Below are 17,739 nucleotides of genomic sequence, written 5' to 3' on the forward strand. Positions count from 1 at the left end.
CTTTTCTGCTTATGCTTTGAGAGCAACGGACTGCTTCTGTTCACTCTCTTCTTCTCTCAAGTTTCCTAACTCCAACTCGTGTTCTCTAAGCTTGCCAAAGAGTGTGGCCATATTGATTATAGTAAGATCTCTTGATTCAGAAATAGTTGTTACCTTTGGTTGCCAACTTTTGTTAAGACTCTTCAAGATCTTTATGTTTATTTGTTATTTCTCAAAAACTTTGACAAAATAAATCAAATGGTTTACTATGTGGTTGAATCTTTTTTGTACATCATAGATGTTCTCTCCAACCTTCATTCTGAACATTTCGTATTCATGGATTAGAGAGTTCTTTCTAGCTCTTTTCACCTCATCGGTCCTTCGTGAGTCACCTCTAGGGCTTCCCACATTTCCTTTGCGCTTTTGCACGTTAACACCTTGAAAAGCTCATCAATGGTAAGTGTAGAAGAGATAACATTTCTAGGTTTTATATCATATTGAACTCTTCTATTTTCCTTTTGATTCCACTCAGAAAAGTTTTTCAAAATAGGTTTTCCTTCAGCTAGGTTTGTGGGTTCAAAAGGACCATTTAACACAACATCCCATATGCCCTTATCTACATATTCAAGAAATATTCTTATTCTAATTTTCCAGAAATGATAATTCTCTCTAACAAATAGAGGAGGTTTGTTTGTAGAAGAACCTTCACCGAAGGTCTGAGAAACAGAGGCCATCAGGATCAATTAATCGATTTCACAGAAAGAGTAATCGATTATTTTTCAAATAACTTCTGAAAAAACAGTTCTAGTGCCAATTGTTAGAAAAGAATTGCCTTGTTTCTCAACACCAAGAGGGGGGGGTGAATTGGTGATCAATAAAAACAATTGCTTATTAAATCTTTTCACAAATTTATAATGATCTTTAATCTATCTTGGAATCCAAACAATAAAGTTCATGCAATGAAAGTAAAAAAGATAAGGAAAGAAATACAAACAGAGCATTTATAACTGGTTCGGCCTCAATGCCTACATCCAGTTTCCTTCCAATCAACCTTAGATTGAAGGCTCTTTCACTATAACTATTTGAGTTTTACACCAAAGGTTTTACAGAGAACTCTCTTAAAATGTAAACACCTCTCTCACTCAACAATCAAATATAGAAAGATAACACCTGCATAAAGAACCATGCGTCTTTACTGCAGCACCCTTTGAGAACCTCTCTCAAAGTACTAAGAACTCCTCGCTCTTCTTCTTGGTCGCTCCCTACATTCATACAACAACAACAACATCGACAAAGGTGATGAAGGTTGAAAAACAGTTATTTTCATATGTCAATTTGGACCAAATTACACCTTTTACTACTTGGAATGAGCTCATAATAAAGCAAAACTCAATAAATGAGTCGAGAGTCAAAAAAAAGTTGTTTTTAACGATTTTATGCTTATTTTGCATTGTTTTGTAGCTAATTTGAGAAAAGTAAGAATGAAGTTGAAGATACAGGTCGTTGACTCAAGAAAAGAGAAGAAAAATGAAGTTTTGAAGAGTCGACGTACCACCTAGCGACACACTTAAATCGCTGGGCAGTCCAGGACGAGGAGTAGACATGGAAAATGTCACTGAGGGAAACCGTCGGGCGCCAGCGATTTTGACGCGCTCCTCACCTATATATACCCCTACTACGAATTCAGAGTCATTCTTTTGACAGGGGAGAACGGCCAGATCTAATTTCGCTCTCTGGAGAGGATCTCTTGGATGCTTAGGCTCCTTTTCATCTTTTCTAGGGTTGGCTCTTCCATTCTTCTTCCATTTTTCATCTAGTTTCACCATGTCTATGGTGAACTAAACCCTATTGTTGTTGGGGAAAACAATGTAATCTTTTGATNCTCTCTCTTATTGAAACTATTGANTATTTATATGGTCTCCATATGTTTTGATTGATTNTTGTTGGGTTATCATCTGTGCTTAAGGCCTTTATCGTTTAACTCATTCGGTATATTGATGTTTGTCGTTATTGATATGGGGACGTACAGTAATGACATGAACTGGTGAGTAATCTCTTGATTTTGCAATACCACCTAGGGATAGGGGTAGGACGATCAATTGCGCTAACTTCTGTTTATAATGCGGTATTAATTACTAGGGGAGGCTAGGGATAGCAAGCCAGCAGTTAATATTAGGCCCTTTTCGCCGAGGGATCGGGTTAAGGGGAGGCTAAGAAAGTCGCATAACAATTGAATCAATCTAATATTCAAGGGTAGTATGTAAGAGAGAGCGGAATAGATGAAATTGTTAGTACCCAACAACATCCATTCATCCATTGTTTTCGCTTGTCAATTGAATCAACCTTTATTTTGCATGTTAATATTTTTGCTCTCAAACCCAATTTATAAATTTTAATTTCTCAAGTCTTATTATTTTAATTCACGCGAACGAGGAAGCCATACGAGTCTCTTGGGAAACGATACTTGGTCTAACCATTTATATTACTTGTACGATTTGGTACACTTGCCAATTTGTCAACAGAAAGCATTACCATGAAATCTCACCCTAAGTCATGGAATTACGTATATTAGCCATACTTCCAATACATACATAACCTTAAGAATCAAACATTATGTATTTCCAATCATATTACAATTCTAGTCATACTCAACAACAAGTAGTAGAAACCAATCATTCAAACATTCGCATACATTGTACACACTTTAAGAAAACATATAAAAACTTAGTTGAAAATCTGATATTTTCGCTTAGCCACCAAGTTTGTCCGCTCAGCTAAAGCCCACTCACTCAACGCACCAAGTATGTTCGCTCAACGAGACTGCATAACTCTATAGCACCAAAACTACAGAATTTGCACATCTCGACCACTCCTAACCAGTTTTATGCATCAAACCCAACTTCTAACACTCCTAGATTGTATTATAAACTCAAATTGACCTAACCAAACATATTTAAACCAACCTAAACTTATTTTAAACTAATTAACCACAAGATTTCAATATAAAATTAACCAAAACTTCACTTTAAAGATCCAAATTTGAATTCCACATTTTATAGCTTATTTTTAAACAACTTAGGGACTCCAACAATTCCCAAATGACTTACTAACATACTCCATTTAAACTAGTTCTAAACCAAGCTAAACTCTACTTATCAACCACCAAACACTCTTACATGAAATTTTCTCCATTTCAATGCTTAGACAAGTTACAAAACATCTCATAACAAACCCTAAATGCCTCAAACTAGTTTACCATCCCTCTCTCCCAATTTCACTACTTAAGACCTCCTTTTTTTCCTTCAAAATACTTCCAAACTTCAACTATAAACCATAATCTTTGTTGTATATCAATTCTCAACAATCTAACTCTTCTAACAAATCCCAATTGACCACCTAACAGTGCTAGACCAGTTCCCCTCTCACTTCAATACCAAATTCTCAATTTCACTCACCAAAACCCCTTTTTTAAGCTTAAAACTCAAGTAATTCACTCTCTATTACTCCATCCACTTTAAGATCACCGATTAAACTACAATACAACCTTCAAACACATAATTATAACAATATACAATAGCAAACATATTATCACATCAATTATAATAACACCATATCATTAAAACACCAATTTACATACGTCAAATTTATTCAAACACACCAATTTTTACTTAAACGTCTAAAATTTATATAATTACTAAATTTACACTACAAACACAACTAAAATAAAGTCTAGCTTCCTTTACCTCAAGATAACAGCTCAACCCACAGAAACGTCTCGCCGGTCGTTTGAAACGCAAGAAATTCTTAAACGGACCTATGAGGCACCAAAATTGAAACCAACAGAGATCTTAGAACTCTAAATTCACCCAGAGCAATCAAAGATAACTAAATGATACATAAATAACAGTTTTGTGCATGATCACTGATCGAAGCGAAGAGGACAAAAAAATGAGTAAAAACTTACTTGCTCTAAAACAAAAATTGATCGGTTGAATTTGTAAACCTTGACGCCATGATCGTCTAGACACCTCTTGATCGTCAAAAGATAACAATAATCGAATCTCACTATTTTTAGACTACTACCACTTCTAAAATACCATTACTGGAATTTTACATAATTAGTTTATAGAAAACTATTTAGAAGAAGTATTAATTATAAAAGGCTTAATGCCGCTTTTGGTCCTTAGTTTGGGGGGTTGTGTTCAATATGGTCCTACCTTTTTTTTCGCGTAACAATTGATCCCACCTTTTGAAAAAACAGTTCAATTGACTCCTTTTTGGTTACGGCGTCAATTATCTAACAGTGCTGGTGCCCCCTGGATAAAAATTACCAACGTGGTAGTATGATGTTTATTGACGTGTAAATTATAAAATGGGAGAAAATTATGAGCACGTGGCATGAGGTTTGGCAACAGGTTTAACAGAGTGGTTAAAAAAAAGAGGGGGGGTTAGGGTTCCATCAAAGTCGCGATTTAGGAGTAAACATTTTGATGAAGAGCGAAGTTGAAATTGGGATCTCCTTGAATTGCGAATTGAAAAGCGTAACTCAGGTAAGTGTTTATGTTCTGTCAATTTTGTGTGAATTTGTGATGAGGGTTGATATGGGAAAAGCCATCTCTATAAACTTAATACTGCCATTGATGTGAGATGGAAGAACAGTTTTGGAAAAACATAGTTCTATGACTTGAGTGTTATTCAAAACAGAACAAAAAAAATTGTCATTCCCCTCTCTGAAACATAGTTCCAGGACTTGAGTGTTATTCAAAACAAAAAAAAAAACTGTCATTCCCCTCTCTGAAAGCTTTGGCATTGATGATACGTTTCTCTTAAATAATGTTGAAGCTTTCGTTAACTTCATGTGGCCGAAGGAAACCCATCTTTCTGGTACTTATAAATTCTTCTCTTATTTCTACTTTATTATTTTCGTCATCTTCTTCGAACTGTGGTGTTAGGGATTCCTTCGATTTCTCTAGCAGCTGCTTCTCAATCAAATTCCTAAAATTGCATGCATTAACCGTCGAAAGAGTGAGACTCAGTTGGAGTTTGCACATTGCAAGAAAACTATTTTTCCATTTTCATACCTCATTATCCATGATATCCGAAGGATTATTGGATGTCATTCGATAATTCAGATTTTTATTTTCATACCAGGTTTTCTGCCGAATCGTAGCACATTCGACCACTCAATTAGATGGAGAAGACAACCAGTCAATGCCCATTTGCTAGTTTCCGAGAAAGTGCTTGGAAAGTTGATGGGTTTTGTAGAGAGGAGAGAGGAAGAGGGGGAGGAAGAAGGAGACAACGCAGTCTCTACTGTCATGAGGAAAAAAACCCTAAATTCACTGTCAGGTGGAAGATGCCTGATGTGTCAAAATTTTTTTTTTAAATTTAAAATTCAAACGTTATATTACCTGTCGTGCCACGTATGAGACAACTCAGTATGTTTAGTCCAGGGTGGTAACTGCATCGTTAAATTTTTGACGCTGTTAGCAAAAAGGATTAGTTTGACCCATTTTTTCAAAAATTGGGATCAATTGTTACCTTAAAAAAAAGGTAGGACCATTTTGAACACAACCCCCAAACTAGGGACCAAAACCGGTATTAAGCCATTATAAAACATTACTTATAAATATAATATAAATTTTTTTAATAATTATTAAAATTAGTTTGAATTTAGTTTCTTTATTTGAATTAATTATATTTTATTAATTTTATATAATAAATAATATTTTTAAAATACTCTTGTGCATTGTCCTGGTTAAATGCTAGTATGTAAGATTCAATCTTTATTCCCTTTCAATTTATATAATTTGTAAGTTTTTCTCCTCTTTTTTTTGTTTAATTTTGTCTTCATTTATATATTTTAAATTCGTAAAATATATTTATATAATTTTCAAGCAAGTTCACTGCTAAAGAAGAAAGAAAAAGATCTTAACGGAATTATCCAATAACACCCATACATATACTTAAGTTACTCCTAACTTCTGACCAAAAATAGTTACAATAAATTAAAAAAAAAAAAAAANAATAAATTAAAAAAAAAAAAAAAAAAAAAAAAAAAAAAAAAAGAGGTAAAATGAAAAGAGACAAAATGACCTGCTCCTCCATGAAGCATGGGTATCATTGAATCTTTCCAGGAAGATGATCTAAAATATAATGTCCAATACGGCCAGTACGGAAAAGATTAAGCAACTTCCCAGCAACCTTGTCATGAGCATCTTCTTCACATTCAACTGAAACATGGAAAGTTTCCTGCAAGGCACTAAACTGCCTATCAATGAGAGCAAGCATTTCATCTTCACATTTTATATCGCCTTCCAAAGATGAAATTGTTTCAAAAAGTATCCGTCGAACATCCTGCACTATGCAGTCCTGGGAAACCAAAAGTTAAAATGCACGTAAACATGGAGAGATTAAAATTGCTATTATTTTAATCATACAGTAGAAAACATTATATGGTCATTAACATAATACACAATAAATTACTGATACCTGTGTGTGATCTGTCGGGGTTTGGCTTTTGTGCTTCATTAGCAACTCGGAGCTAGTCAACTGTTCTGTTATGCCGTTAAGGAATGATCTATCATTATCCTTCGTATATAGTTTTGCCCATTTCTTGTATTGGTCACTGGAGTTGTGTATAGCCAGAAAATATTGGGCAACTTCTTTTCTCCTGAGTAAACAATCCTCAACTGCTCCTGGATAATGATTGAAATGAAGGTATGAGCGAGAACAACAGATTATCTAAAAGTTACAAAAGTTAACCTAACAATATAACACATTTCTCTTTATTGAAATTCCTTTTGTTGTTTAGTTGGAAGTTCTGATGTGCTTATCAAAAGAAGGTGTTGTAATCTCTTAAAGTATGTACGCTCTAGAGATCCTAAAGAAAAGTATGTTTTTCAGTAGACTAGTGGAGTCTTATGGACCTCAATCAAAAATTAAAGACAGAAAAAGGAGAATCTTTCTTTGATCTGAAAAGATATAAAAGATTGTTTGGAAAGCTTTTTTATCTCATTATCATTACACCTGATATGTCTTTTGAAGTTGGTGTGACTAGTCAGTTTATGCAAGCTCCTTGCATTGGCCATTGCAATCTTGTCATGCATATCCTAAGATACCTCAAAAAGGATCCAAAGACAAGGTTTGTCATATGAACATAAAGGAAATACTCATATCTCTAGGGATTGTAATGCTGAATGTGCAAGATCCCCACACATACAGACGTTCTATTATGAGATAGTGTTTTCCTTTGAGAAAATATTGTTTCAAGAAAAAGTAAGAAACAAGATATAGTTGTTCGATCAATGACTAAAGTTGAATATAGGACCCTGATGTCTCTTACTTGTGAACTTATATGGGTAAAACAATTCTTTCAAGAACTTAACTTTTGTAAGATTCAGCAAAAGATGACATATTGTGATAACCAGATTACCCTTCACATTGCTTCCTATCCCGTGTTCTGTGAGAGAACTAAATACATTGGGATTGAGATTGACTATCACTTAATACAGGAAAAGTTGTTATCCTAAGAAATTTGTATTGAGTTTGTTAGATTCAATGATCAACTTGTAAATGTGTTAATAAAATCATTATGGAGACCTCGAATTGATTTTCTTCCTTCCAAACTTGGTACATACAAATTTGTATGTTCCAATTTCAAGGAGAGTGTTAGAATAGACACTAAATATGGTTAGGAAGTAGTTGCATTGGGAAAATGCTATATTTTGTACCTATTAGCCATGCCTATGTTTGTACTTACGTATACATGATTGATCTTTGATTTTCCCTGTACACATTGTATTAGAATCCTGTCAATATAAATATGAGAACATGAGGGGAGTTTTCAAGCTCTCTAAATTACTCTCAAATATAGTCTACTTTATTTATCTTAACTCTTATTTAGAGAATCCTAATTTTCTCTCGTTTGATTCAATTCATAATATTTTCTTGTGTGTCTCCACGTCCATAGTAATATACTAATATTTTCATCTGTGATACTAAGTTTATTTTCTGGTAGGCTCTGAACCACCCAACATTCTGATTCGTCTTATATTTTTCTGCAGTAGACATTTTCCTTGAGCATTATTCCATTTCATCCCCCCCCCCCCCCCACCCGCTATTTCCTCCTGATTTTATACGATGGATGCAAGATACTTGAAGCGCCACCTAAGGAAGCAAAAACAAATGGTATATTGTTGATTGCCAACTAATTTTGTCTTCTGTTCTAATCAAGAAATTTACGCAGATATTTAATAATATTCATTCAAGCCAAAAAATTGAGAAAAAGGAAAATCAATTAAACATACCTGTTAAAATTAATTTAGACAAAACAGCAGCATTAGGAACCTTTGGAGATAAAATAGCTGGAGTGTCTAACACATAAATATTGGGATGGCTACCAATCTGAACTGAAAGCAGAAGTTTCAAAAGTGAGAAATACACAAGATGTACTAATTCACGAATGAGTGAACAAGAAGCAAAACAGGGAAACAAGTATGAAGATCATAGTAGCATAGATAGGCCAACAAAGTGCACAATAGACATCAACCTTCTCTAAACATTTACACGACTATTTTCTTCAACTAGAAAGTTATCACTTCTAAACTGTTTTCTGAGATGCAAGTCATCTTATTAAATATAACAGCATCCATGCCAAATTCCTTTATTTTCTAAGTATATTCTTAAAAGTATACAGTATTTCGCTACAAATAATTTGCATGTTGAAATACCTAGGAAGAACACAGGAAATTACATTCTCAATTATTTTTTAAATCAAGCGCCATGGATATCAATAACAGCCTATGGAAGTGAGCCACAAAATCTGCCATACCAATATGGTAGATGGCGTGGTAGAAAAAAAGATGGACTTAATCCACTTTGGGTATTCATAGTTTCATGATGTGCACTTTTGACAAAAGAGGATAAAAGTCGCCCATCAAAGTGACAACAAAAGACACCTTAAAAAACTAATCATCATGCTTCCCAATATAATCATTTTCCTTGTTTGACCATGAGGCATATCCTTTAGTTTTTTCTTCTGGAATTTTCAAATTAACATTTGGCAAACTTTCGTCTGATTCCTCCTGACTAACATCTTCTAAATCATTTTCAGCTCAAACAACTTTTTGTTTACTAGTTGAAGAAGTCCCTCTTAGCCTCATGACGATGACATGCTCTCTCCACATAATCTCCCTCAGAAGCCCACTCATCTCCAACTTCATCATCATTCACCTCTCCAACTAGTCACTCATTACATTCACCAATATCATCTTGAGTGTTTGATTATACTGGACATACACAAATTCCTGCAATCTTTTAATATTCAACCCTACTCATTCACCTCTCCACTAATTAAATTCACCAATCTCATCATCTCAAGTCTTTGATTATACTTGACACAGACAAAGTCGTGAAATCTTTATACTCAATCCTATTCTGTTTTTTAGTACGAATTTGCAAAATTGTGATCATAATTACAAGATATGAAATTGAATACTTGCTCAAATATGCTCCAATTATAATCACAACTAGATTTTCCAATGATGTACATAATAGGACTCCTTGTGAAAATACTTTATCTTGATGGGAGGAGAGCCAATTATGTGTGATATTATTTACACAAAGCAACAGACAAAGCAAAGAAAGTGATTAAGTCCTTTAATAATAAAGCTAGTAAATATAAGGGAGGTATTTGAAATCATTGATAAATGGAATATTCAACTTCATCGTTATTACATGTAACCGACCACAGTTTGAATCTAAACCTCTTAGGTTATAACCCACACCAAATTTGTTAATGAGGTTGTAAAGGAGTTGTTTTCATGCATCAATAAGTTGGTATCTAGAGATGGAGCAGAAGATCATAATGGACTTACGCACAAGTAGTGGGCAATATGTATGGGGTTAACATTGACATATCAATGAGGAAAAAGTTCCAATACGAAAAAAACAGCATGGGAAACTTTTAAACTTACACAATGGCAACTCTATGAAACGGACATCAACTCTCAATTTACAGCACTAGCTATAAAGATCTTAAGTTTGACTGCAATACATGATACGTCTAGTTGAGGATGTAATTCAAGTGTCTTTGAACATGTAATCAATTTAACTTTAAAAGTCCATAATCAATTTATCTTTCCTATAGTTATTCCTTAAACTTTTATCTCAGTGCTGCAAAGTCATACTAAGAGAAGGAATAGGCTAGAGCATAAAAGATTGCCTGACTTGGTCTATGTTAAGTATAATCAAGTACTCAAGTGAAGATTCAGCCTTAAGAATAAAGTTGATCCAATTAGCCTCAATGATATCAATAAATGTAATTAATGGCTGGTTGGCGTGATGGATGACGAATTTGAAAATGAGTAGAGTTTTGAGGGAGATGATACACATGCTTGTAGAAATGTTTATAGAGCTTCAAGGATTGAAGACCCTAGAATGTATACTAGGCATGACAAAAGGAAGCAACGTTCCAATGGAGAGGGCACATCTCTCAAAGAGACTTGGAAAGAGGCAAAGAAGGGAATTCTTTGAGCAGGAAAGAAAAAGTGGTTTAAATTGAAGATTTGGAAGATATCTGTTGAGAGAAGAAATCAAAGGAAATTTTCTCAATTTAATGTGTCATTGTGTCGTAACTTAGTGGATGACTTCTTTTTTGTTACCATTTTGTTGAATTGTCAAGTCCATGACTATATGTGAGGTGATTATGAAAATTAGGTGAATGTTATGACATCGTTCATTTGAGATTTGTGAGATTTTCTTGAATTCTAGTTAATGATTATGCTGTTTTCAATATATTTAAACACACACATATATATGAGATAAGATCACATATATATGAGATAAGATCGGTAAACACCAAATATATGTTGTTTAAACTTAAACTAAAAATACAACTAGAATACAATTTAATTCCACTGTTCACACTATCTTTGAAACACTAACATATTTTATGACAACCAATGAGCTAAATTGGTTTGCACCCACATATATATCCTAAATTGACCTTATTTCTAATCGTTGTAGGACTTTTAACAAATATAATTAAATGATTTTTTACTCTAATTATTTATAAAAAAATTAACAAATTAATATATTCAAAAAAATCTTGTAATAAAATGTATATTTATTTTTCTCCATTTATGATCTACATAAAAAAGTATAAATTTTATTATTAGTTAAGAATCAATACATGTTGCTATTGCATTAAAAATGAATACAATTATTTATCTTTCATTTAGAATAATAGTTATATAAAATAAAGAAAAAAAGTATAATATAATTTCAATTTTAACTTGTTTATAAATTTATTATACTGCATTATTTTTATTTATATGTTTTATTGTAAAAGTGTTATATCAGTGGTTCAAGTGTTACTACAAATGTGTTACTCTAGACCTTGTTTTAGGTGGTTTAAGTGGTTAAATTTCTTCTCTTCATTAAAGAACCTTACCAGCTTACCTAACATAAGCATCTTTGACAAGCATATTAGATATCTGGTAACCTAAGATGCCTAGATGGAGCAAGTCTGTGCAACAAAAACCTACCAAGAGTTAAAATTATCATTCATCACTTATTGTTCTGTTAACATGATGAAAATCAAATTCTTAAAAAAAAAATTACCACAGGTAGAATGAGAAAGCAGAACAGAAAAGTTATACACTGATAGTTCACATTATGGAAAATAATATAATATATAAAGAAAACCAAATGGCTAACCTTAAAACTTCGAATATCTTTAGTCACTCTTGGTTCTGGACTCACAGTTGCATGCTTTAGCTTTCCTTTTTCTATAAAATAAACAGTGAAGAAAAAATATCTATAAGATAAAACAGCTAATTTGTGACATATATATATATATATATATATATATATATATATATATATATATATATATATATNCACCACCTATGTGTGTGTGTGTGTATCCACCACCGTTTCTCACGAGTTAAGCATGTCATTTAGCTTGCTCTACTCTATTAGAATTGTAATAATAATTTGAATACCTGCTGCATTGATTCTCCCCACTTGATGCAAAGCATTGGTAAGTGCCGACTTACCAACATTTGGAATCCCAATCAACATTACTGTAGCGGTATAATTATTGTCACATTGATCATGTTTCTTGAGTTCTCTCACTTGGCATTGTATAAGGCTTAGAAGCTAACTAAAAGCAGATATCCTTATTAGTAATTTAGTTCATGAACAAATATAAAGTCAGCAGTTATTAAAATGATAATAATAAATCAAAAAAAAAGTCCAATATATAACAATAGAAATAATTGCGCTCATCATTCCATTGAAAACCTTTTAGAAACTGGGACAAATTTGTATCATTTTACCAATAGAAGCGTAGGAAATGGGAGCTTCAATACCAAATATAAAAAGTCACTAAGTCAAATAGAAAGCTCCAAAAGAAACCTCTAATTGATAGATTGTGCTTCTTACAGCTTAAAGGAGAACAAAGGACAAGAGGAGCAGCAGCAATACAGTACAAGCGATTCATTTGATATGTTGTGCTTTCTGATTAAAGAGTTAAACAGTTTCTCAGTACCATTCGTGTGTGCTACAGACTAAACTACAGGTGCATCTTACAGAAATTTATTCAAACTAATTAAAACATGGTTGTAAACAGCAGTAAGATTCAAAATTAGAAACTTGGTTCCATGTGCTTTAACATTTTATAAACAATGCCAAAACCATGATAAATAAGACCATTCATTCCTGAGGCTCTTTGGTAGAATGCACAAAAAGGGAACAAACAGTTTACCTGTCTGATGTTCTCCTTGTTATGAGCATTGACTCCACAAGATATGCACTTCCTTTCCCTAAAATATTCCACCCATGCCTATTCACAAAAATATTTATTAAAACAAACAAATCATTAACTAGTAATTATAAAAGTAATAGAATTTCACTAATCTCTTGAAACAAGTATCTAATTGAGTTTTGGTTAAACTCCGCTAATCAATTTGTTAGATTAGTTTACTGGTTTAACTACAAATTTGGTTAGCAAGTTAGCCTACATGGCATTATTGATTACTCTACTTATTTAGCTCTCCATGGAGATCTTCTACGTAGAAGCACATTACTAAATTGTTCGCACACAACTTTTCTCATTTAATTTAATTTTCTTTTATCACCACTTTCAATTTTCTCTGCTACCATGTTCTGCAACAAAATACACTGAAAACCACATTCCAGAAGAAAAATGCTAAGGTACTCTAACAGCCCTATGTTATTTATTTATTTTATAAATTAATGTTTCAATTTTTAACCATACATGTTCGCTTTAATTTCAATATATAACATGGATATTAAAATTTAGAAATCTTGAACACATTAGACCAAAATGCAAAGACTAAAAACATATGTTCCCTCAAAAAGAAGCCGTACCTTCACATTCGATGCACCCGCAAGATCCATTTTATTGAGCGCTATGATTTGTTTATGGGGAAGTGGGTAGTTTCTGAGTATCTCGCATTCGGAGGACAGGGGAATCTGAAAAACGAAAAGAATAGGAGAGAGTGTGAACAAGTTAAAGAAACGAATAATGATTGATTAAAATGAGCGAGAAACAGACCCTTGCATCTCTAACTTCGACGACGAGATTCGCCAACGGGATTCTTTCTGCAATAGCACGAAAAGCGGCGGCCATAAGAGAATCGCGCCATTCTCCCTTACTTCTCAGCTCTTCCTTTAACACTGTGCCAATTCGTCTGCCCAAACTCATCGCTGTCATGCTTCTCATATTCTCATGAGGTGAATACACAATGAACAATCAGTGCAAAATTATTATTTTCACTCCCAGCAAACGTTTCTCTCCATACCTCATTGAGGTTCAGTTCAGATTTTTGTATATCGAACCGAGAACAGGGATTGTGGTGGAACTTGAAATGTCTTGCTTTCTGAGATTGAAATGGGATCTGGAATTAAGGTGGGATTTCTCACTGAGTGGGAAGCAAGAAGAAGGGAGACCACGAAAAAAATTAGGATTAACATTTTTATAACCTAAAATCAATTTACACGCATTAAATTAAAAGGTTGGGAAAATTCTATAACTTTTGTAAATTAATTTACATATGATGAATTTTATATTTAATTTTCTTTTTATTTTTATTTTTCTTTCCCAAGTACTTAATTTTAGTATAAGGATATAATCTTAATTTGATTGTTTACCTCCAACCCTTTTAATATAAGATAAATAGATAAGAAAATATATAATAACTAATCAATAAAAAAACACACATATATATATATATATATATATACACGATATTTTTAGGCTCCATCAAAGACAAGCTATCACCTATAACATTTTTCACTTGATTATTGTCAAAAGATTAAAACACAACACTTATACTCAAGCAAGTGGGATAAGTTAGAGTAAAAAAAATTAACATATCATAACTCAATATAACAAACTTAAATCAATAATTTAAAAAATTCCATAAACATATAATCATACAACAAACAAACTCTATTTCCAATTATCTCGATACTATGCTAACATAGACTTCTTCGAAGGTGTACACCCTAAAGAACATAGAAAACATTAGAAGGGGTGGTTGAATAATGTTATAGGAAAATTTTTCACAAAGGAGATAGTTTAAACAAATATTTTCCAATCATTTAAACAAATTTGCTAGAGCATTTTGATAAAGTTAACTATTTCAAAAATAGTTTGGTGACAAGAGCTTTTATAGTGGTTAAGATAATGAGCAGATGCAAGATTTATAAGAGAAACGTTTTGTAAGATTAAAGCAGTAAACACAATTATTTTTATACTAGTTCAATCTATCGAGCTACGTCCAGTTCTCCTCTAAGACCTTTTAAAGGGTTTCGCTGTAATATTCAACAAGATTACAACTGAGTATTTTCACCACTCCTGATATCACCTAATCAATCCAAGTAACCCTCGTTACTTGAACTAGAACCGAGTTTCACCTACTCATGGTCCTGTAGTATTCTTTATCACTCCTAATACTTTTTAGCAGCAAATTCACTCCAAAGAGCAGTTGCATCAGCCCAAATGCAGTGCCCTTCCAACCCATTTTATCATTGCACCAAGATAAAAACTCTAAGTCACCTTCACTCCATTTTCTATCACCCCAAAACCAGCCTTCAAAACAATCCATACACACCGTTTATTTATGAAGTATCATAAATAGATTTGAGATGTCAATGTGATCAACCAAAATTCTCAAAAACATGTCATACACTTAACTATTAAACTACCATTCTGGATTAGCATTTTCAACACAAAATGTTGCATCTAATCAATTTTAATAGCCAAACTAAACTATTTTTTAACTATCTAAACGTTCCAGCATGAAAATAAATTTAATTCCAATTTATAAACCAAGGAAAACAGAACCCAAACACTCAACTCAATAATTTTCAACGTGACTTTTTAATCCAACAAAAATATAGCCTTAGCCAATGCCTACCTTCATCAACCTTAAACTTATAAGAAGCTTTCTCAATGAAAACAGAGGTAAGGAATGATACGTACTCTTTGTATGATATTATGATTTATAAAATACATACAAGCAATACACCTCACAGATAGAGAACATCTTCAAGAAGTATTTAAAATAAAGAAATTTTTTAGGCAATACTCAAAATAAATAAATAGCCTAAAGGCCCTAAAGAATGTTGGGGTGGGTGACGATGCGATGACGAGCAATGAAAGTGACCACAACTGAGTGGCGACCGCAATTGAGGACACAACGACAACTGCAACAAAGAACTCAACGACTATCACTACTAAGGACGCAACAATAAGCGCAATAATGACACAACTGAACCCTAACCAACGACCGGTTACGAAGACCACAAATGAGTTGACCACGGACGATGATGACCTGAGAAAGATGTTAGCCTGAGGATGAACGATGACGAGTTGCGTTGTGGGTAAAAATAAAGGAAAATGTATCTTCAACAACACATATTTGACAACGACACGTGGCGGATAATAATTGGTTTGTTTCAAATGTTACTTTTCCAAAATGAAATGTATGATTGGGGCATTTTGGGAAGGCAAAGATAACTTGGCTTTCTTATTTTCACGGTTTCATCTCAGGAAGCAGACATTTATTTTTATTTGTGGTTTCACTCTCTCTCCCTTGCCTATCTCTCTTCACCATTGGTCTCAATGGTCTCACTCCTTCTCTGTCGTTTCTCTCTCTCCATCATTGTTATCATTCTCTCCAACATTTGTCTCACTGTGTCTCCATTAGAGTCTCACCAGATTGTTTCTCTGTCTCGCTCTTCCTCTCCACCGAAGCATATTTCCCCTTTTCTTCATTTCTCCATGTTTTCGTTGGCGACTTTTTCTCGTTGTCCTCTCTACCGAAGCCTATTCGACCTCTTCCCCATTTCCCGATGTCCATCAACGAGTAAAGGTGTGTCCTTTCTTCAAGGTTCTGACTTTTCGCAATGTTGAGGTTGGTAGCACCAATGTAAGTAACACAACATTTGTTAAAGAACTTGATGAATGTGTTGATGGTTTTGGTGTTATGGTAATATCTTAAAGTTGATTATGTTGATTTCAGGAGGAGTTGCTCAGATTTAGACAAAAATATGTATGTGACTGAATTCTAAACAACGACAATGTATGAAGAGAACAAGTGCTATTAGACTTACAATTATTATAGGATGTTGAGTTCTTGTGCAGAGATTTTGATTGTATGAGAGTTGTAAACCTTTTTAGTATAGAAAACGACATTTTAAACAATGGATAATATGTACTTATTAATTATTACATCAATAAAATTTCAATTTTGATGAATACAGTTTCAATTTTGTTATAGTTACTCTTTGTTTTTGGGCGAGTTTTTCCACTTTTTGTGATGGATGATTGAGCTCCATAAGTGAGATGAGCTCCATAAGCATTTTTGGTCATCTTCTGCACTGGTAATGGATTACAGGAGTCTTGTAATCGATTACCAGAAGAAAAATGGTTATTTGTACAGAAACTTGAACTATACTCCCCACCTGGATGAACCGCACTCCCCAACTCTATTTTTCTGACCTTTGCTACTTGTTTTATTCTTAACTTTCTCCACCAAACTCCAAATGAATTTATTCTTGTTTTGTTGGAATCTAGACTCAAAGAGCTTTCAAATGACTTCTAACTCATAATCTTTAGAACATTGTACTAGGTGTATTAATTTCCCAAAAGAAAAGTTTTTCTAAGCTTTCTAAATGAGTTTACTTTCAAGTTATTGTTTCATGTTCTTTGTTTTAGATGGGTGAGTGAGTTTAATGGTCATGAGTGGTCTTTAATGCACCAATAACATGTTAGGCCATTGAATTGTTGAAAAAAAATGTCATTTAGGTGCTTTCATGTAAGTTAGATGAGCTTCATAAGCATTTCTGGCCATTTTCTACGCTGGTAATCGATTACACGGGTCTTGTAATTGATTACCAGAGGAAAAATGGTCACTTGTGCAGAAACTTGAACTATACTCCCCACCTGGATGAACCACACTGCACAACTTTGTTTTTCTGAGCTTTGTTGCTTGTTTTTTTCTAAACTTTCTTCACCGAACTCCAAATAACTTGATTCTTGTTTTGTTGGAATCTAAACTCAAAGAGCTTTCAAATGACTTCTAACTCATTATTTTTGGACCATTGTACTAGGTGTAGTTAATTTCCCAAAAACAAAGTTTAGCTTTCTAAATGATTTTACTTTCAACTTATTGTTTCATGTTTGTTATTTTAGATGGGTGAGTGAGTTTAATGGTCATGAGT

The 17,739-nt window shown here is 33.3% G+C and overlaps 1 protein-coding gene across 1 annotated transcript; it reads right to left on the bottom strand.

Moving 5' to 3' along the window:
* Positions 1–5,896: 5,896 nt before the first annotated feature.
* On the bottom strand, positions 5,897–13,973 carry LOC106762814 (DAR GTPase 2, mitochondrial). Its single transcript, XM_014646888.2, has 8 exons — positions 13,565–13,973; positions 13,378–13,482; positions 12,752–12,829; positions 11,988–12,144; positions 11,701–11,771; positions 8,289–8,385; positions 6,472–6,677; positions 5,897–6,351 (listed from the first exon to the last, which is right to left on the bottom strand). Exons 1-8 carry the CDS (start codon positions 13,730–13,732, stop codon positions 6,100–6,102), a joined length of 1,134 nt encoding a protein of 377 aa, XP_014502374.1. The 5' UTR covers positions 13,733–13,973; the 3' UTR covers positions 5,897–6,099.
* Between the last annotated feature and the right edge of the window lie 3,766 nt (positions 13,974–17,739).

This window comes from Vigna radiata, chromosome 5 (genome assembly GCF_000741045.1).
Source record: "Vigna radiata var. radiata cultivar VC1973A chromosome 5, Vradiata_ver6, whole genome shotgun sequence".
NCBI classification, from domain to species: Eukaryota; Viridiplantae; Streptophyta; class Magnoliopsida; order Fabales; family Fabaceae; genus Vigna; species Vigna radiata.